This window comes from Peromyscus eremicus, chromosome 4, assembly GCF_949786415.1.
Source record: "Peromyscus eremicus chromosome 4, PerEre_H2_v1, whole genome shotgun sequence".
In the NCBI taxonomy this organism is placed as follows: domain Eukaryota; kingdom Metazoa; phylum Chordata; class Mammalia; order Rodentia; family Cricetidae; genus Peromyscus; species Peromyscus eremicus.
Window position 1 is genome coordinate 92717590 of NC_081419.1, and position 20990 is coordinate 92738579.

The 20990-nt window shown below is 49.8% G+C and overlaps 1 protein-coding gene across 1 annotated transcript; it reads left to right on the forward strand.

Annotated features, from left to right (window-relative positions):
• The first annotated feature begins 546 nt into the window (after positions 1-546).
• Disp2 (dispatched RND transporter family member 2) lies at positions 547-9575 on the forward strand. The gene is made up of 7 exons (XM_059259521.1): positions 547-868; positions 1309-1338; positions 1480-1603; positions 1886-2001; positions 2187-2314; positions 2618-2715; positions 4092-9575. The coding sequence occupies exons 1-7, from the start codon at positions 555-557 to the stop codon at positions 7314-7316; spliced, it is 4035 nt and encodes a 1344-aa protein (XP_059115504.1). The 5' UTR covers positions 547-554; the 3' UTR covers positions 7317-9575.
• The last annotated feature ends 11415 nt before the right edge of the window (positions 9576-20990 follow it).

Consider the following 20990-nt stretch of genomic DNA (forward strand, 5'->3'; position numbering starts at 1 on the left):
ATGTCTGTCAAGACTAGAAACAAGCTGGACAGAGTGGCGCATGCCTTTAATCCCGACACTGGGCATAGGCAGGCAGATCTCTGTGAGTTCAAGGACAACCTGGTCTATATAATGAGTTCCAGGACAGCCAGCTCTACATATTAAGACCCTAGAGAGAGATGGGGTGGGGATAAACAGACAACTATACAGGAAGAGCACAGTCTCCAAGTTCTTTACTTCTCACTGAATCTGTTCTCAAACCCGTAAAACAAGAAAATTCTTGTTTTTGTAGGCAGTAAATAAGATCATGTATGTAGAAACAGGTTTGATACCAAGCAGTGTCTGACATATGGCAGATTGCCAGTGATATTTTTTGAATGCATGGATGTTTAGTGTGGACCCCAGGATGCAGATTTTGAGCTCCCACCCATCTCATTTGTCCTCAGAACTAATAAAAAACAACAACCTCGGGCTCCCATCTCCCTGTCTTGCTTACTGAACAACTCTGGGACGCAGATAACCCACCGTCACTCCATCTTCCCTACCCGCCCTCTCCTAGGTCCTAGACCAAAGCCATGGCTCCCGAAGCAAGCCCAGAGAGAAGCTGCTCCCTCCACACCTGTCCCCTTGAAGACCCGACAGGTGCTCCCGTACCGGAGCCAGCCGTTCCCACCCTCCAGGCTGGAGACCCGACTAGTCCGTTAACAGCGGGCCATTTTGCCTTTCCTCGAGCACCTCAAGACTACCAAGAAGGCAGTTCATTACTAGGATTGGGAGATCAAGCATCTTTATGTGGCCATGTCTCCAACCTCAGCACTTCCATAGACCCCTCACAGCATGACGGGGTCTGGAAGCCTCCTTCTGTGCAGCACCATGTGGTCAGTGTCAGGTAAGGAGGGGCTGGAAAAACCCCGCTGGCTGCCGTGGAAAGGTACAGCAGTCACTGAAGCCTCCAGATTCCTTTCTTAGGAGGAAACCTGGACATCTCCTGCTTCTGATGAAGGAGGCAGCTTGGATAGAGGGGGGGGGGCTGAAACTTAGGGGGTGAGCAACCCTAAAAATTAATACCACTTCCTCTATGCCCTGTCATCCGTCCTTACCCACAGCCTCCCCATCCAATGCATACTCACTCTTTCCCCCACCTCCAGCCAGGCATGCACACGCAGTGTGCACATGCACGAGCTTGCGTGCGCACACACATATATACACACACACACACACACACACACACACACACACACACGTGCACACACGCACCTACCCACGCACGCACGCACGCACGCACGCACACCAGAAGACTGTGGTAATTTCTCTTCTTCTCTTTCACAGGCAGGAACGCACTTTCCGGATGCCAAAGAGGTAGGCCCAGGCCTCCCCTGAACTCCCGGGAGTGGCCAGGCTGGTATCCACTCCATGGGCTCTCTGCTCTGCTCTCCCAGCTCACCAGCCTTACTGCCACACCCACCATCAGCTCACGTGGGCTTCCTCTCTCTTTTCCAGCTATTCCCAGCTGATTGCTGAGTGGCCAATGGCTGTGCTGCTGCTGTGTCTGGCCTTCATCTTCTTCTGTACCTTAGCTGGGCTGTTGGGAAGCCCTCCACTTGACTTTTCTGAGCCTTTACTGGTGAGAGGCCGGGGAGGGAGGGAGACCCTTGGACTAAACATTGCAGCTCAGTCTGAGGCAGACAGTTGACCCACCTTGGGGGTAAGGTAGCGTTGGTGCGCTCCTGATTGCCAGAGAGTTGTAAGTATGGCACAGAGATCATACGTCTACGATCCAGGTAGGGGCGACCAAAGGGGCAGAGCTGGGAAGGGTCCAGAGGGAGGGCACCCCCACTTAGTGCCACTCCTCCCTTGACGCCACCCCCTCCTGCACACCTGCTCCTCTCTGCTCTCCTCCCTGCAGGGTTTTGAGCCTCGAGACACAGAGATCGCCAGAAAGCTAGAAGTCTGGAAAGCAATGCAGGCCCTCACTGGCCCCAAGAATCTGTTTTCTCTTTCCCCAGACCCTGAGATGAACAGGTAACAGGTTCCCATCTTCCCACTGAGAGTAGTAAAGGACTGAGAAACTAGGAGGGGCACTGGGTGATCTCTCCAAAGACATGAGACATGTGAGAGGTTGCTGGTCTCCTTGGGGGAATGGTCTACCATTTCCTGAGTCCACCATGCCGAACAGTACTCTGGGAAAGCTATTCTCTCTACCTCAGCTCAAACCTCCTCAGCACTCTGAGCCCTGCAGCCTGGGGCAGGGCCGAGGAGAGCGTGGTCCGGACCAAGAGGATGGTGGAGCCCGTAAAAGACAAAGAAGAGGAGAACTTCTTTTGTGGTCCTCCTGGTAAGTTGCAGCATGGCCAGTCCTGACTTCAGTAGCGGCGCCACAGAATCGGATGAGCAGGTCCAGAGCAAATGTGGGCAGACAGAGAGAGAAAATGCCCACCGCCATATTCAAGCCTAGGAAAATGGAGTAATGAAATAGGTCTCAAGTCCAGATGCAGTCAAGCTGATGTGGGGCAAGATGATGCATCAGCCGTAGGCTTCAGGTTCCTGGGAATCGAGGTGGCCCAGGACGGGCATCTTCTTTTAAGTGTGCTCAGGTTCTGGAGCCAAAGGGCTGAGCTGTGTGTGGGTTGTGTTGCAGAGAAAAGCCATGCAAAGCTGGTGTTTGTGTCCACCTCTGGGGGAAGCCTGTGGAACCTGCAAGCCGTCCATTCCATGTGTCGTATAGAACAGGAGCAGGTAAGCCGTCTGGGGAGACGCCAGGGGCCTGGGTGGGAACTAGGGACTCAAAGAACCTAGTCCCGGTGCAATACAGCTTAGCCAGGACCGCCAGGGTGGACTGGGAGCTCTCCCAGCTTAGAAAATGATTCCAACTCTACTGGAGGCTCTGGGTTGGGATAGGAAGAGCAAAGCTGGCTGATTTTAGAAGCGCCAGCTTCCTGTCTCAAAGAGAGTCCAAGCAGAGCCTGGGGAGTTTCAAAGGGTTTTGCAAAGAGATCTCAAAAATGTGTTGAGGAGCCTCAGGTCCTCGGAAGCTAAGACTCTCGGCTTCAAGGCTGCAGCTCTCGTCAACCCAATCGAAGCCAATTTGATTGTGCTATTAGAGAAACACATACAGTCATATCTGTGATGTGTTTACTGCTGAAAACAGTGTGGAAACCACTCTAGTTCTGTAGCCCAAGTCCCCTGTGTCACCCCATGACTACTGGTTAAGAATATGTGTTCTGCACTCAGATGCCCAAATTTAAGGCCAGCTCTAAGGCTCCCTTGGTTCATGACTTCTTAAGCTCTCAGTGCCTCATATGTGTCGGTGTTTTTGTTTGGTTTGGTTTGGTTTGGTAGTGCTGGGCATCAATCTTAGACACTTGTATTACTAAACATGTGCTCTATTGCTGAGCTACAGCGCCCCCCCACCCGTATATGTGAAATAGGGACAATGGCAGTGCATCCTTTATAGGGATGGTGACAGTGAAGGGGATAGAATTCGGAAGCCTCTAACACAGTGCTGACACTAGCAATGACTTGACACACGGTCAGCATTGTGGTCACTGTGAACCAAACCCCATGGCTGTGCATGTTAGGTCAGCAGCAAAGCAGGGCTTCCGACTCCTGGGTGGGAGCTATTTGTACTACACCGGCTGCTGTGGTGTGAACAGCAAGGCTGAAGAGGAAAGGGGGTACAAGCTGGGAAAAGAAAGGATTTAAGCACCCCAGAGAAAGAGGAGCTGGGAGTTCTCAGTGACCCTAGAATGTCTCCTACTGCTTCCTTCCAGCTTTGTTCCATATGAGGTCTATCACCTCCACTGCCATTCCCAACTCAGGAAGTTGCAGAGTTAGGGTGTGTGGCCTATAGGAGCCCTTCTGGCAGAGCCTCTGGGAGAGGCCTGGGGAAACTTCCCAGAGGTTCCTCTTGGATGAAGCCAAGACAAACCTATAGAAGCCAGGCCAGGGGCAAAGGCAGCTTTGAGACAAAGCATGTCTGTTGGGCTGTCAAGATGCTTTCTCTCTGCCCTTCAGCATGACAAGAGGTGAGAGGGCCCAGGACAGGGCCGGGGAGACCTGGGCCCCTGGACTTCCCTCTGAGCCCTCTCCTCCCACTCCTGTGTGCCCTACAGATCCGCTCCCACATCAGCTTTGGGGCTCTGTGCCAGCGATCAGCAGCCAATGAGTGCTGCCCCAGCTGGTCCCTGGGCAACTATCTGGCTGTGCTGTCCAACCGATCCTCCTGCCAAGATACGACCCAAGCTGATGCAGACCGCACCCTGGCCCTGCTTCGGTTCTGTGCCACCTACTACCACCGCGGTGTCCTGGTGCCTGCTTGTGTGGGGTCTGGGCAGGATAAGCCCCTGTACTGTGCCCAGGTTCCCACCAAGTGTACCTGGAGTAGTGCTATCTACCAACTCCTGCACTTTCTGCTAGACAGAGACTTTCTGAGTCCCCAGACTGTGGATTACCAGGTGCCCTCCCTCAAGTTCAGCCTTCTCTTCCTGCCCGTGATAAAGACTTCCTCCCTGCTAGATATCTACCTGGATGGCCTCGTTGACCCGATTAAGGTCACTGACAACTATACGTCTATCAGTGGCATGGACCTGGGCCTCAAGCCTAGACTGCTGAAGTACTATCTGGCCGAAGACACCATGTACCCCTTGCTAGCCCTGGTTGTCATCTTCTTTGGCATGTCCTTCTACGTGCGTTCACTCTTCGTCACGTTCATGTCACTCCTGGGAGTGCTGGGCTCCCTAATGGTGGCCTTCTTTCTTTACCATGTTGTATTCCGCATGGCCTACTTCCCCTTTGTCAACCTAGCATCCCTCCTCCTGCTTACTGGCAGCGGTGTCAATTACACGCTCATCTTCTTCGACCTGTGGCGCCTCAGCAGGGGCCAGGGGTCCTCCGGGGGCCTAGCGCAGCGTGTGGCCCGCACCATGCACCATTTTGGCTACCTGCTTCTGGTCTCAGGCCTCACAACCAGCGTGGCCTTCTACGGCAGCTACCTGAGCCGCCTGCCCACAGTGCGTTGCTTCGCTCTTTTCATGGGCACCGCTGTGCTAGTGCACATGGGGCTCACACTAGTCTGGCTTCCGGCCACCGTAGCGCTCCAGGAGCGCTACCTGGCACGAGGCTGTGCGTCCCAAGCGCAGGGCCAGAGGGGCACCGACCCCTTGCGGATGTTGCTGACGTTGCACAGGCGGATGCGCTTTTTTCGCAGGATTTTTTCCATCCTTTCGCGCCTGCTCTTCCAGCGCCTGCTACCCTGTGGTGTCATTAAATTTCGTTACATCTGGGTCTGCTGGTTCGCGGCGTTGGCGGCAGGGGGCGCCTACATCGGCGGCGTCAGCCCTCGCCTGCAATTGCCCATTCTACTACCACTTGGCGGCCAGTTCTTCCGGTCTAGCCACCCCTTTGAGCGTTTTGATGCTGAATACCGCCAGCAGTTCCTATTCGAAGATCTGCCTCCAAACGAGGGCGGCAACTTGCCAGTGGTTCTGGTGTGGGGAGTCCTGCCGGTGGATACTAGTGATCCCCTGGACCCTCGCACCAACAGCTCAGTAGTAAGCGATCCTGACTTCGCACCCAGCAGCCCTGAGGCCCAGGAGTGGCTCCTGGCTCTCTGCCATGGAGCCCGGAATCAGAGTTTCTTTGGAGACCAGCCAGAGGGTTGGCCTACACTGTGTTTAGTGGAAACCCTCCAGCAGTGGATGGAAAGCCCTAGCTGCGGCCGCCTGGGTTCCGATCTGTGCTGTGGCCAGTCAGACTTCCCCTGGGCCCCCCAGCTTTACCTGCACTGCCTCAAGATGATGGCTCTGGAGCAAAGTCCTGATGGCACCCGTGACCTGGGACTCCGCTTCGATGCTCATGGCAACCTAGCAGCTCTAGTTCTGAAGTTCCAGACCAACTTACCATACAGTACAGAGTACGGCCCAGTCCACTACTTCTACACTGAGGTCAGCCGCTGGTTATCAACAGAGCTGGGCAAGGCCCCTCCGGGCCTCAACCAGGGCTGGTTCACCAGCACCTTGGAGCTGTACAGCTTGCAGCATAGCCTAAGCACAGAGCCTGCTGTGGTGCTTGGTCTGGCTCTGGCGCTGGCCTTTGCCACCCTGCTGCTGGGCACCTGGAATGTTCCCCTCAGCCTGTTCTCTGTGGCATCTGTGGCTGGCACCGTGCTGCTCACAGTGGGCTTGCTGGTTCTCCTCGAGTGGCAACTCAACACGGCCGAGTGCCTCTTTCTCTCGGCCTCCGTGGGCCTCTCGGTAGACGTAACCGTCAACTACTGCATCGCCTATCACTTGTGCCCACACCCTGACCGCCTGAGCCGTGTGGCCTTCTCCTTGCGTCAGACCAGCCGCGCCATAGCCATGGGGACTGGAGTGCTGTTTGCCTCCGGGGTGCTCATGCTGCCTTCCACCATTCTGCTGTACCGGAAGCTGGGCATCATCGTCATGATGGTCAAGTTTGTTGGCTGTGGCTTTGCCAGCTTCTTCTTCCAGTCCTTGTGCTGTTTCTTCGGGCCAGAGAAGAACTGTGGGCAGATCCTCTGGCCCTGTGCCCACCTGCCATGGGATACCGGGACGGAGGAGCATGGTGAGAAGGGACGAACTGGGCCACCCGGCTTCTCTGAGCACTATGAGTTGCAGCCCCTGGCACGGCGCCGGAGCCCCAGCTTCGACACCAGCACAGCCACCAGCAAGCTGTCCCACCGGCCTTCCATACTCTCTGAGGATCTGCAGCTTCATGATGGCAGCTGCTGCCACGCCCACACACCCGCCCCTCCCTCCCCACGGGATCTGCTTCTGGACCACCAGACAGTCTTCAGCCAGTGCCCCGCCCTGCAGACTTCCTCTCCCTATAAGCAAGCCGGCCCCAACCCCCAACCCTGGATCAGGCAGGACTCCCAGGGACAGAAAGCTGAGCCCTTGCAGGCCCTACCAGAAGCCACTGCCCATTGCCCCAAGCCCAAAGTCGAAGAGCTCCCGGATGGCCTCTGCTCTTCAGCCAGCACTCTGGAGGGACTCAGCGTCTCTGATGATACCTGCGCCTCTGAGCCCAGTGTCCGTGTGCCAGATTCTGTGGGCACCTCACCAGAAGCCATGAATGGCACTGGACACCCCATACTTGAGCGGGGCCAGCTGAACGGGAAGCGTGACACTCTGTGGCTGGCACTGAAGGAGACCATCTATGACCCAAACCTGCCCAACTCTCACCATACCAGCTTATCCTGGAAGGGCCGTGGGGGGCCAGGTGATATCAGCCCCGTGGTACTTCCCAACAGTCAGCCAGATCTTCCCGATGTTTGGCTCCGTAGGCCCAGCACCTACACCTCTGGTTACAGCAGCTGAGAGAGCCCAAGGAAGGCCAGACCAGGGTCCAGAACCCTGTTGGTGAAAACAAGGCAGAGGCCACACTAGCCTAGAGCCTGAAGGTCTTTCTCCATATCGACATGATGTCTCACCCTCCAGCTATGGATTCTAAACCCTGCCAGATGTTGCAGCCTTGATCTCTTTGCTACTTAACCCCTACATCTGGAGGATTCAGTGGGAGGGCCTTGCAAGGTAATACCAGGCTCTCCCTGTGATGAGCTGAGGGCTCATCTGCCCCCACAGTGCCAACAAGGACCCCTCCCCTGGAAAGGGAGGAGGCCAGATGTGCAGCTCCAGGTATCATGGGAGGCTAATCATTTGTCTCCCAGGTGGCAAGAAGTTCATCTTTGGGATCCTGTCGGGGTACCTCACTGACTAGAAAAGCCCTTAAGAACCTCCACAGCCTGCTGAATCTCACCTCTCTCATCGGCTCTTAATCAGGACACCACTTTGCAGGGCGCTTTGCTGGAGCAGCATTGAACCTGGACCTCTGTCCTGCACTGCCCTGTTCTACTCACACTCACCAGTGTGACTAGACGCTCTCCAAAAAGCAGGGCAGAGCCGGCTGCAGAGGGAGAAGGAGGAGGAGATGTGAAGGCTGGCTTTGGAGTCTGTAAATCCCAGGATTCCCTCACCAGAAGCAGGTTCCAGAATGCTCCCTATTGATGAACAATAGTCATCCTTTCCCGTCGCCATGCCTGTCAGCCTCCTCGGACTCTTGCAACTCCACCACAGAGCGGCCTGTAGTTGGTCAAGACACTAAGGCAGGTTGATTGATTTTCCCAAAGTGCTGTCACTGGCTCAGTCTGCCACTGTAGCTCCCAGTCCCCTCCTAACTGCCTGCTTCAGAGCCATTGGTCCCTGGCTGTCTTTATCCTTTGCTTCTGGCACTTACCCGCTCTCCCTCTTGAGTGTCTCTCCTCCTTCCTCTTCCACCTCCCGAAAGAGCTGCAGTCTGTGCAGACCCCAGAGTTCCTCCTGTCCTCTGCACTTCCCTCTCTGAAATCCTCTGAGATGCCTACTCGAAATGGAGCCCCGCAGATAACAAGCAGCCGATCTGTATCTTAGGCTTCAAGGGCATGCCTCTTCTGTGGCTAAAGAGTACAAAGAGGCTTTCCCAGAAGAGGTACTGAGGGACAGAAGAATTTGAGCAGAATCTAGTTAAGACAGGAACACGGACTTGCTCTTGTGTGGGGAGTTCGTGAACCTGAAGTTTCTCTAAGTCCCCCGTTTCTAAAGACTGAATCTATCTAGGGTGTTAAGGAGACTCAAAGACCAAAGCCTGGCTTTCCTCACCAAAAGCGAAGGTCCTGTCCTGAGGCTTATCCCACGTGACACAGCTCACGACACTAGGCAGCACCAGCAAGTTGACTGAACACTTGCTTTGGAAATAGTTTTACCGGCAATAGAGGCGTGATAGCACGAGCTGGCCTTTTGCCTGGGAAGCAGCCTCCATACACAGGCAGGCATTAGTAGGTCAGTGCTATTGCTGAGCTCGGGTACCCAGGATGAGATGACCAGGAAAATCTTCTGGAAAGAAACGGCTTGAGCAGCTTCAGAAGATCAAGCATGTCAGACGGGGATTGGGGGGTGAGGAGGACATGGTGATCCAGCAGCAAACACTGTCCCCTAAGGACCGTTCTTTCAAAGAACTCTCATGTCTAAAAAGTAGCTGCTCCAGTGGGTGTGAGCACTGGGGGGAAAGTCAGCTCAGCTTCCCTTTCTGGTGCAGCTCTCCAGGGCCCCTAGGTTCCTGGCAGATCCATAAGACATGGCATGAAGACCACCAATCTAGGCCATTTCACATGAGTAACAGAGACGTGAAAAGAATTTTTCAGCGCCGAACAACCTGTGGTGAAGCTAGAAGCGAGCCAGAGGGCTCTTTGTTTTATTTTGTTGTGTTCCTGTGTTACTGAGATCTACCTCCCGCCCCAAGTAGCCCAGGACAAATGGAGCAGAAACTCAACTGAGAACATAAGACTGTGGAAGAGACAGAAGACAGTTGTCCCTCAGTATCCACGGAGAGCTGGTTCCAGCACCCCTGCCCCCCCCCAGGATACCAAAATCTGAGGCTGCTCGAGTCCCTTGTGTAGAATGGTGTAGTATCTGCATATAATGACGAATATTCTCCTGTACACTTCCAGTTGTCTCTAGAGTACTGATAATGCCTAATACGATGTAAATGCTATGTAAGTCCTTAGACTGTGCTGCTGTAATAATGACAAGAAAAAACATGTGCGTGTGGAGCTTTTGTTTCTTCCTTTACTTTTCTGTCATAATGTGTTCAGGTTGGTGTGGTTCTGGGTCTGTGTGGTTGAATCTGTAGGTACAGAACTCCTGCTTACAGAGAGTTGACCACGTAGGCCAGCTCCTTGCAAGATAACTAAGTTGAGATAAGTGACTCCTGGTCATGCTGGGCACCATGCATATCCTGTAGTCTCAGCTACTCGAGATGCTAAAGCAGGTGGATCACTTGAGCCCAGAAGACCAAGGATAGCTTGGGCAACATAACAAGACCCTGCATTAAAAAGAAGAAGGAGAAGAGGAGGAGGAGGAGAAGGAGGAGGAGGAGGAGGAGGAGGAGGAGGAGGAGGAAAAGGAAGGAAGGAAGGAAGGAAGGAAGGAAGGAAGGAAGGAAGGAAGGAAGGAAGGAAGGAAAGAGCTAACTAATTCCAAACTGATATTTGGAAGCATAAGCAGTCTCTAGGACCTAGTTTGAACCAGTCTCCTTAAGTAGGGAGTAGGGAACATCTCTCACGTTATGCCCAAGCAGCATTCAACTGTCCTAGCCTGTGACTCTTCATTGGGATCCTGGCTTATCTACACCATGTACTGTGCACCTCTCTATCACACAGCCAAGCTGGGATGATGGGTCCCAGGGAGGATAAGGTGACTGATGTTCCTAAGCATGAGCAGTTCTGCTGTGGGCTGGGGATAACTTAGTGGTACAGCACGTTTAGTGTACAGGAGAACTGTAATCTATCTCTAACATCCCTCCACAAAATTTTGCCTTAACTCCGAAGAGAGGATAGTATCTCCTCAGCAATTGACCTTGGCTTTTCCACTGCTGTTATGGGAGACCAGCAGGTTCACAAACCCTCAGCTGGGTGTGGTTGTGCATGCCCATGACCCCAGCACTTGGGAAATAGAAGCAAGAGGATCAAGAGTTCAAGGTCATCCTCTTGGGGTGGGGGATGTTGGTTTTTTCCTTTGTTTGGTTGTTGTTGTTGTTGTTTTCCTGAGACAGGGTTTCTCTGTGTAGCCCTAGCTGGAACTTACTCTGTATACAAGGCTGTCCTTGAACTCACAGAGATCCCCCACATTGGGTGCTAGATGTTGCTTGAATCCTAAATGGTCTTATAATAAAAAACCCAGAGACAGATATTGAGGTAAATGCTAAAGTATCAGAGAGACAAAGGAACAAGTCACTAGAGAAACTTCTCACCACTACCGAATCCTCAGGCCGAATGGAAGGCACACAAATCCTCTGACTGAAAACTCTGAGTCCTTAGCCAAAAAAGCTTCCTCAGCTGAAAAGCCTTCTAGTTCCTGTCTCCTTACACCTTATATACCTTTCTCCACACAGCCATATCACTTTCTTCCTAGTGCTGGGATTAATGGTGTGTATGCTTCCCAAACACTGGTAACAAAGTGCTGGGATTAAAGGTGTGTGCCACCACTGCCTGGCTCTGTTTCTCTCCTAGACTGAATCAATCTCATATAGTCCAGGGTGGTTTTGAACTCACAGAGATCCAGATGGATCTCTGCCTCCTGAATGCTAAGATTAAAGGTGTGTACCACCACTGTCTGGCTTCTATGTTTAATCTAGTGGCTGGCTCTGTCCTCTGATCCTCAGGCAAGCTTTATTTGATACACAATATATCACCACACCCGAGTGCTGGGATTAAAGGTGGGTACCACCACTGCTGGCTTCAAGGTCATCCTCTTATAGCTGGTTTGAAGCCAGACTGCCTGTCTCCAAAAATCCCTCCCCACAAAGAATCAGAAAGCTCACCCCCCCTCCTCAGTCTTTTTTTTTTTTTTTCCTTTTTTTTTTTTTTTTTTTTTTGCTTTTTCGAGACAGGGTTTCTCTGTGTAGCTTTGCGCCTTTCCTGGAACTCACTTGGTAGCCCAGGCTGGCCTCGAACTCACAGAGATCCTCCTGGCTCTGCCTCCCGAGTGCTGGGATTAAAGGCGTGCGCCACCACCGCCCGGCCTCCCCCACTCAGTCTTAAGAGTGTGTGGGGGAGGGTGCGTGTGTGGACATCAGGGGTTTGGGTGCACTTCAGAATCTTTGTTAAGGATTTCTAAGTCCTGTTCTTGTAAGTCACTGCTCCACAACTCTGCAGGAAGGCAGGTGAGAAAGAGCAGCTGATGCCTTAGTCATATCTATTCTCCATGAGACAGGCCCAGAGGACTGGAAAACCCAGTGATAATCTAAAAGTCACCTTGGGGTTGAGGGTAGAGCTCAGTGGTAGAATGATAGAGAGCTTGCCAGCATATGCAAATGCCCTGGGTTTAGTCACCAGCACTGGAATAGTGAACAACAAGAGAAAAAAAATATGAGTCTAACTTCATGCCTAGAGTAGATAAGACTAACAGTAGGCAACCCACATCCGTGGGTAAGCCAACCTACCCCTCTAACGTGGACCCTGGAATGGGATCCAAAGCATTACAAGTTTTGCATTTCAGTATATCTGTTTACTTATCCGATATTTGGGGCGGTTGAGTTGAGTGTATGGCCCCAGACATGTGAGGTTTAAGAGCATGCTGTTGAGGCATGTAAAGAGGAATAAAAGTAACCATGTGTGCTCTGCAAAGTTCAAGAAATAATTTCTTTCCACAGAGCACTTAAAACTACAATGCACTAACATTCCTCTGGGTGCTTAGCAAGGTGATACAGGCCAGTGATCCCAGCACTTGGCAACTAGAAGCAGGCAGACAGGAATTCAAGAGTAGCCTCAGCTACATAGCAAGTTTAGGGCTAGCCTGGGCTACATAAGACCATGTCTAAAACAAAACAACAGAGCCTAAGCTCATTTGGTAGAGTGCCTGCCCAGCACAGGGGAAGTAGAAGCAGAGGATATCAATGTCATCCTTGGCTACAGATGGTCAGCCTGGGCTACATCTCCGAAACAAACAAATTACACACTGGAGCAGACTGATGGAATTTTTGAATGTAGATTCGAAGTCATATCTTCACCTGTACCCTCAGCCCTGCCTAGCTAGAAGTTCTATTCTAACTACTGTTTTTCATCATCTGAGGTGATTACTATTTTTCCCACCTTCTTCCAACATCTGCTGCTCTCCACTCTACCTGCTCCTCCCACCCCTACTTCAGAGAACAGAGGAACCTCATTCTTCATAAGGAAAACTAAGGTCCTACAGGTTGGTAGCTCATGCCTATAATCCCAGTTCCTGGGATTAGGAGGTGCAGCACACACCTGAAACACCAGAATCAAGAGTTCAAGGTCGCCGGGCGGTGGTGGCGCACGCCTTTAGTCCCAGCACTTGGGAGGCAGAGGCAGGCGGATCTCTGTGAGTTCGAGGCCAGCCTGGTCTCCAAAGCGAGTTCCAGGAAAAGCGCAAAACTACACAGAGAAACTCTGTCTCGGAAAACCAAAAAAAAAAAAAAAAAAGAGTTCAAGGTTAGCCAGGACTACATAACTATCTAGTGAAAACCTGTGTCAAAAAAAGAGAAAAAGGAGGGCTGGAGAGATGGTTCGGTGGTTAAGAGCATCTATTGCTCTTGAAGTGGACCCAAGTGTGGTTCCTGGCGTGTTGGGCAGCTCACAACAGCCTGTAATTCCAGCTCCAGGGGAATCCAGGGCCTCTGGCCGCCAAGGGCACCTGAATACGTGCTATACACCTACACACAGACACACACAAATACACATAATTAAAAATAGTAAAAATAAATCCTTGAAAGAAAGGGGAAAAAAAACCTGCCCTCCCACCCTCAGGTAGGAGGCTATCAAATCGCTGACTTCCTGCCTCTGCCGGGTCCTGGATCCCTCCCATCCTTTCTGTGATGATGAAGGAAACAGTGATGTTGCCAACAATGTCTCCTTGCCCTTTCCATGGCAACCCTTCAAACAAGAGCTGGTGCTCTTCAGGAATGGGAAGACTTTTGGGACGGTGGGGGACACTGAGTTTTCGGGACATTAATTTTTAGCATTGTCTCTTGTCCTAGTCAGAGTTACTATTGCTGTGATGAAACACCAGGACCAAATGCAACTTGGGGAGGAAAAGGTTTACTTCACTCACACTTCCAAACAACAGTTCATCATCAAAAGCAGTGAGGGCAGAAGCTCACTCAGGGCAGGAACCTGGAGGCAGGAGCTGATGCAGCGGCTATGGAGGGGTGCAGCTTACTAGCTTGCTCCTCATGACTGGCTCAGCCAGCTTTCTTACAGAACTTCCCCTGTCTCTCTGACTCAGGTGACTGGACAGGAGAGCTGCATACGAATGAGCTCTGGGAGCAAGAACAAAGTGTAGAAAAACTTCCCTGAGAACTCCCAAAGGGGCAGCCCTGTGGCTGTTACCTGCCTCCTGTTTGAGTTGGAGGCCAGCCTGGTCTACAGAAAGAGTTGCACACAGAGAAACCCTGTCCCAAAACAAACAAACAAGTACAAGGGATGAGCCTGGTGGTGGTGGTGGTCCACGCCTTTAATCCCAGCACTGGGGAGGCAGAGGCAGGCGGATCTCTATGAGTTCGAGGCCAGCCTGGTCTAGACTCTTGCAGAGGATCAGTTCTCCATGCTCCCACATCAGGAAGCTGACAACTTCCTGTAACTCCAGTTCCAGTGAGCTCCAGAAATACCTGACACCTCCAGGGACACCAACTCTCATGTGCACGTACCCCCACACAAACACACACAAGTGGGGCTGGAGAGTTTTGTTTTTGTTTTTGTTTTTCAGAAAACAACAGCAACAAGAAAACCACTTCAGTTTGGGGTGGGTGAGATGGCTCAGCAGGTGACAGATTGCCACACAAGACTGACGACCTGAGTTCCGTCCCCAGAACCCACATACAGGTGGAAGGAGAGAACAGCCTCCACAAAACTGTCCTCTAACCTCCACACGAACACCGTGAAGCAAGTGTGCCTGCCCCTACATAATGTCCTCCTTGGGAAAAAAAGAATTCCGTTTTGCTGGGGATGGTAGAGAGCATCTGTAGCTCCAACACTAGGAGGCAGAGGCAGGAAGATTGCCCCAGGTTCAGGACTAGCTTGGCCAATATAGTGAGACCTTTGTCAAAAAGCGTTTGACTTGATGATGGCCTCAGGGATAGCTCAGTGGAAAAGTGCCTGCCTAGCATGTGTGTCGCCCTAGGTTCAAACCCTCAGCACACCTTCAAAATAATCCAGGCTGGAGAGATGTCTTTACCAGTTAAGAGTGTCACACTACTCTTCCAGAGGACTCGAGTTCTGGGAAATTGAGCACTGACGATAACCTGTAATTCCAGGGGAATCCAACATCTCTGGCCTCAGCAGGCACCTGCACTCCCATACTAAATACCCATACAGCCACATAATTAAAAATAATAAAAACAAATCTTTAGAAGTAAGGTTAGAGGGTATGTATTAGCCACAATTATCTGAATAGGAAAATAAAATCTTTCTTATGGAAAATTAGTTTCATTTGGCTAATAGATTAGAAAAGGAGAATTGGGTCAGGCATGGTAGTACATGCCTGCCATCTCAGACATGAGGACCGTAAGTTTAATACCAGGCTGGGCTATCTAGCAAGACTTTGTCTCAAAACAACAAGGGATGTAGGTTAGTAATAGAGCATCTGCCTGATGTGTATGTGAGGCCTCAGGTTCTATCCTCAGCAACGGGGGTGGGGGATGGTGGCTTGTAAAGAAAGCATATGGTGATCATTTATTCTCCAAATAGAATCATCTCAGTCTGCTCCATAATTTAAGCAAGAACATATTTAAAGTTCTGATACATCTAGCATGTGCAGGGCTCTGAGTTTGGTTCCCAGTGCTATAAAAAAAAAAAAATCAGTGGGTCTAGAGAGATGGTTCAGTGGTTAAGAGCTGCTTGCTGCTCTTCCAAACTAACCCAAGTTAGTTCCCAGCATGGCAGCTCATAGCCATCTGTACTGTGGAACAATATTTGTACACTGTAAATATGTGTTGCCCTCATTGTTAATAAAAAGCTGACTGGCCGATGGCTAGGCAGAATTTTCAGGGCAGAGAGAATGCTGGGAAGAAGAAGGACACAGTGAGAAGAGTCGACAGGCAGAGGCAGAGGAAGGCAAGATGAACATGCCATGTTGAAAGAAGGTACTGCCACATGGCAGAGGGTAGATAAGAAATATGGCTTAGCCAGGCGGTGGTGGCGCACGCCTTTAATCCCAGCACTCGGGAGGCAGAGGCAGGCGGATCTCTGTGAGTTCGAGGCCAGCCTGGACTACCAAGTGAGTTCCAGGAAAAGACGCAAAGCTACACAGAGAAACCCTGTCTCGAAAAACCAAAAAAAAAAAAAAAAAAAAAAAAAAGAAAGAAAGAAAGAAAGAAAGAAATATGGCTTAATTTAAAATCTAAGAGTTGGGTTAGTGACAAGCCTGAGTTATTAGCCAAGCATTTATAATTAACATTGAGTCTCCGTATTGGTTATTTGGGAACTGGCAGTCTGCCTATATATCTGTAACTACAGTTCCAGGGAATCCAGTGCCTTCTTCTGACCTCTGTAGGTGCCAGGCATGCACATGATGCACAAACATACATGCAAACACTCATACACAGAAAAAAAAATATTTAAAAATAAAATAAAACCAAGCCAGACGTGGTGGGTCATACCCTTAGTCCCAGAACTAGGGAGGCAGAGGCAGGCAGATTAGCAGGTGGCTCTTCATGCATTCAAGGTCAGCCTGGTCTGCAGAGCAGTTCAGGCTAGCCAGGGTTACATAATGAAACCCTGTCTCAAAAATAAACAAACACAAACAAACAAATAAGATTTAACAAACTTTCCTTTTCAACAAAAAAAGCAAAAGCCAGGAAATGGTGGAATTCACAACCCTGGACATCAGACCACAAAGACCAGTGATCCCTGACAGATAAGAAACAAGGAAGGCCAGGCCCAGGAGCACCCCAGTTTACTGCTGAGATTCCAGGGGTGCAACAGGGAGGGGGAGCTGGGACAAAGCCGCAAGGACTGTGGAGCCTTGGGTGCCAGTTCAGAGTTTGGGGAGCCAAGTGGGTAGTGCTCAGAACACAATACTGGAGTGTACAAAGAGAGAATTCTGGGGCCTCAAAAAACATCATCCTCCAGCTTCTGGAGTGTTCAGCCAGCCACAGACCCTCATCTAAGACGGAGGAAACTATTCAAATCCAAGGAAAAATCCACCAAAAATAATGAAGATGCTACTACTCACATAAGACCTGAGCGGTGTCTGTTCCCACCAGCCAGATGGAAAACTCCCTCGGCTGTGGGGAAGGGTCCTTAGGCCTGGCTTACACACGGCTCAGTTCCACCTAACTCTTACATCTCTCTCTCTATTCACCCGAGAGTCTCACTATGTAGCCTTGACTGGCCTGGAAGTTGCTATGTAGAACAGGCTGGCCTCAAATTCATAAGAGACCCACCTGCCCCAGCCTTCCCAGTGCTGGGATTAAAGGCCTCCCCACCTCACGCAGCCCTTCCTCTCTGTTTTGGTGTTTGGGGGCTGAATACAAGACTTTATACATTCTTTTTTGCTGATGTTGTTTTATTTATTTTATTATCTTTTAAATTCTATGTCTGTCTGTCTGTGTGTCTATATGTGTTTGTATGTAAATATGTGCACATCTATGTGAGGACCCCTGGTCCAGGGGAGCATATCAGATCTCTTGGAGCTGGGGTTACAGGCAGCTGTAAGCCTCCCCATATTGGTGCTAGGAGCTTGGGTCTTCTAGAAGAGTCAAATGCTCTATTAACAGCGGAGCCGTCTCTCCAGCCCTCAACCTCACACATTCTAAGCACACACTCTACCACTGAGCTATACCCTCAATTCTATGCTATCAAATCTTAAAACAGACTAGGAGAGAGAAAACTCTCATTAAGCAACTAAATGCATCCCAGAAAAGCTCAAGAATATTTATATAAATCCAAAAATAACCAGCCCCACAAAACACAAAATTCACAATGTCTGGAGTCTCTAGAAAAACAATTACCAACAAGACAAAAATGACCCATCCCGAGGGAAAAATCAATAGAAATGAAGCCCAAATTGACATGTAAGTGATAATTAGACCAAGACAAGTGGTTATTACAGCTCTCTTCCATATGTTGTAAGCAGAGATTTGGAGTGTATAAAAATATCCACCTTGAACTGGTGGCTGTGAAAACTAAGATGTTTGAGATTGGAAAAAAATCAGTGGATGAAATCAACAGTTTAGAAATTGCAGTGTGTGTGTGTGTGTGTGTGTGTGTGCGTGTGCGTGTGTATCTGTACAAATGGCAATAGGGGCTGAGGATGTAGTTTAAAGGTAGAACACTTGCCTGGCATAATCAAAGTTCTGGATTCTAGCCCCCACCCATGAGGACACAATAACAAAGTATACAGACAGAACACCAAGAAAAATATGTGAATGCATAGAACCATACAAAATCTGTACTACACTGAAATTATGTCCCTTACAATTATCTAAAATTGTGGGCAAAACCCAAACCAAATAAATAATAACAAAAACCCAAAGACAAGAGCCAGAAATGATGGCACATACCTTTAGTTCTAGCTGTTAGGAGGCAGAGGCAGGTGGATCTCTCTAAGTTTAAGGCCATCCTGGTCTAGATGGTAAGTTCCAAACCAGCCAGTGCTGCATAGCAGTGAGAGACCTTGTCTTAATCAAACAAAAAAATGAGCCATCAACTAAAAAGAAGCCAGAGGGTCCTTTTAAGAATAATGTTTAGGGCTGGAGAGATGGCTCAGAGGTTAAGAGCACTGGCTGCTCTTCCAGAGGTCCTGAGTTCAATTCCCAGCAACCACATGGTGGCTCACAACCACCTGTAATGAGATCTGGTGCCCTCTTCTGGCCTGCAGTCATACATGCTGTATACATAATAAATAAATCAATCTTAAAAAAAAAAAAAAAAGAATAATGTTTAACATTTGTTTATTTATGGTTTGGGGGTTCACTCATGCGCCACAGCACTTGTGTGGGGGAAGAGGGCATGGCAGTTATTCTCCGCAATGTGGGTCCAGGGCGTTGAATTCAAGTTGTCAGGCTTGCAGACAGGTGTCTTTACTCGCTGAGCCGTCTCACTGGTCTTTAAAATTATTTTTCAAGACAAGGACTCATCCTGTCTAGCTGTGCAGTCTAGTTTTATGTCAGTTTGACACAAGCTAGAGTCACCTGAGAGGAGGGAACCTCAACTGAGAAACTGCCTCCATAACATCAGGCTGTAGGCAAGTCTGTAGAGCATTTTCCTAATTAGTGATGGATGGGGGGGTGCCCAGCCCATTGTGGGTGGGGTCACTTATGGACTGGTGGTCCTGGGTATTGTAAGAAAGCAGGCTGAGTGCTGTGGAATAATCTTTTTGTACACTGTGAAGATGTGTCTTTGCCAAGGCGCCTTCTGATTGGTTTAATAAAGAGCTGAATGACCAATAGCTAGGCAGGAAGAGGTTAGGTAGGACTTCCAGGCAGAGAAAAGAAGGAGAGATGAATTGAGGTGTGGGTAAAACGCCATAAGACAAAATGTAGATTAATATTAATGGATTAATTTAGGTTGTAAGAGCTAGTGGGACAAGCCTAAGCTATAGGCTGAGCTTCCATAATTAATAAGAAGTCTCCGTGTTGTTTTTTGAGTTGGCAGCCCAAAGGAAAATCCATCTACAGCTGAGCAAGCCTAGAGGTGCACACCAGTATGCAGCACTCCTCCATGGCCTCTGTATCTAGGTTCCTACCCTACCTTGAGCTCCTGCTCTGACTGCTGTGGTGTTACTTCTCTCACATCTTGTACCTCCTGTTTCTTCTCTGTGTCTCCTGGCATCTCCTGCGTGCCTAGATCCCCCCTTCTCTTCCTTTCTCTCCCAGGAAATCCCGCCTATACCTCCTGCCTAGCCAATGGCTGTTCAGCTTTTTATTACACCAATCACAGCAATACATCTTCACACAGTGTACAAATATTCCACAACAGACCACCTTCAATGATGAACTGTGATATGGAAGTGTGGCTGAAATAAATCATTTTACCCCCCAGTTGCCTTTGGTCATGGTATTTCATCACAGCAGTAGAAATCCTAAGACATGGGTTGGAGAGATGGCTCAGCAGTTAAGAGCATTGACTGCTCTTCCAGAAGTCCTGAGTTCAATTCCCAGCACCCACATGGCAGCTAACAACTGTCTGTAACTCCAAGATCTGACACCCTCACACAGACATACATACAGGCAAAACACTAATGTATATAAAAGAATAATAAATAAGTTTTAAAAAAAAATCCTAAGACACTGGCCTAGAATTCATTATGCTGCCAACACTGACCTTGAACATGAAGTAACCCTCTGGCCTTCACCTCTCAAGTGCTATAATTATGGACATGAGTCACCACACTCTGTAGTTTATCATTTTTTAAATTTATTTTGGGCCAGGCATGGTGACACATGTTTGTAATACCAGTACTTGGGCAGTAGAGGCAGGAGGAGTGTAGTCTTAACAATAAAAACCCAGAGTCAGATATCTAGGGTGACTTCTTTTTTTTTTTTTTTTTTTTTTTTTTTTGTGGTTTTTCGAGACAGGGTTTCTCTGTGTAGCTTTGCGCCTTTCCTGGAACTCACTTGGTAGCCCAGGCCGGCCTCGAACTCACAGAGATCCGCCTGGCTCTGCCTCCCGAGTGCTGGGATTAAAGGTGTGCGCCACCACCGCCCGGCGAGGGTGACTTCTTACCTCTCTGAAATCTCAGACCAAATGGGGGGATCCTGTCTCTACAAATCCTCAGACTAAATGGGGGCAATCCTGTCCCTACCCACCTTCTATTCCTGTCCCGAGTGCTGGGATTAAAGGCATGTGCCACCACCGACTGGCTTTGTTTCTCTTTTAGACTGGTTCAATCTCGTGTAGCCCAGGGTGGCCTTAAACTCCTGAACTTCCTGCTTTCTCCTCCCAAGTGCTGGGATTAAAGGTGTGAGCCACCCTGACCTGGCTTCTATGGTTATCTAGGGGCTAGCTCTGCCCTCTGATGTCCAGGCAAGCTTTATTTGTCAGAACACAAACAAAATATCATACAACAGAGGATCAGGTGTTCAAGTCCAGCCTGGGCTATATGAAGCCAGACCTCAAAAGCAAAAGAAACCCCTCAGCAGCACTGTTGTGTGGTGTAGACACTTTCTTTTCCACCACCAATCCCAAATAATGACACAGAGAGTTATTATTAATTATGGAAGCTTGGCCTATAGCATAGGCTTGTTCCTAACTAGCTCTGATAACTCAAATTAACCCATATTTTTATTCATCTACATTCTACCATGTGGCTTTTACCTCTCTCCCATTCTGTGTGTCCAACTCAGTCTGCCTTTCTTCTTCCCAGAGTCCTCTCTGAGCCTGGAAGTCTCATCTATACTTCCTGCCCAGCTATCGGCCGTTTAGCTCTTTATTAAACCAATCAGAAGGCACCTTCGTAAAGACACATCTTCAGAGTGCACCACCACCTCCCGGCCCA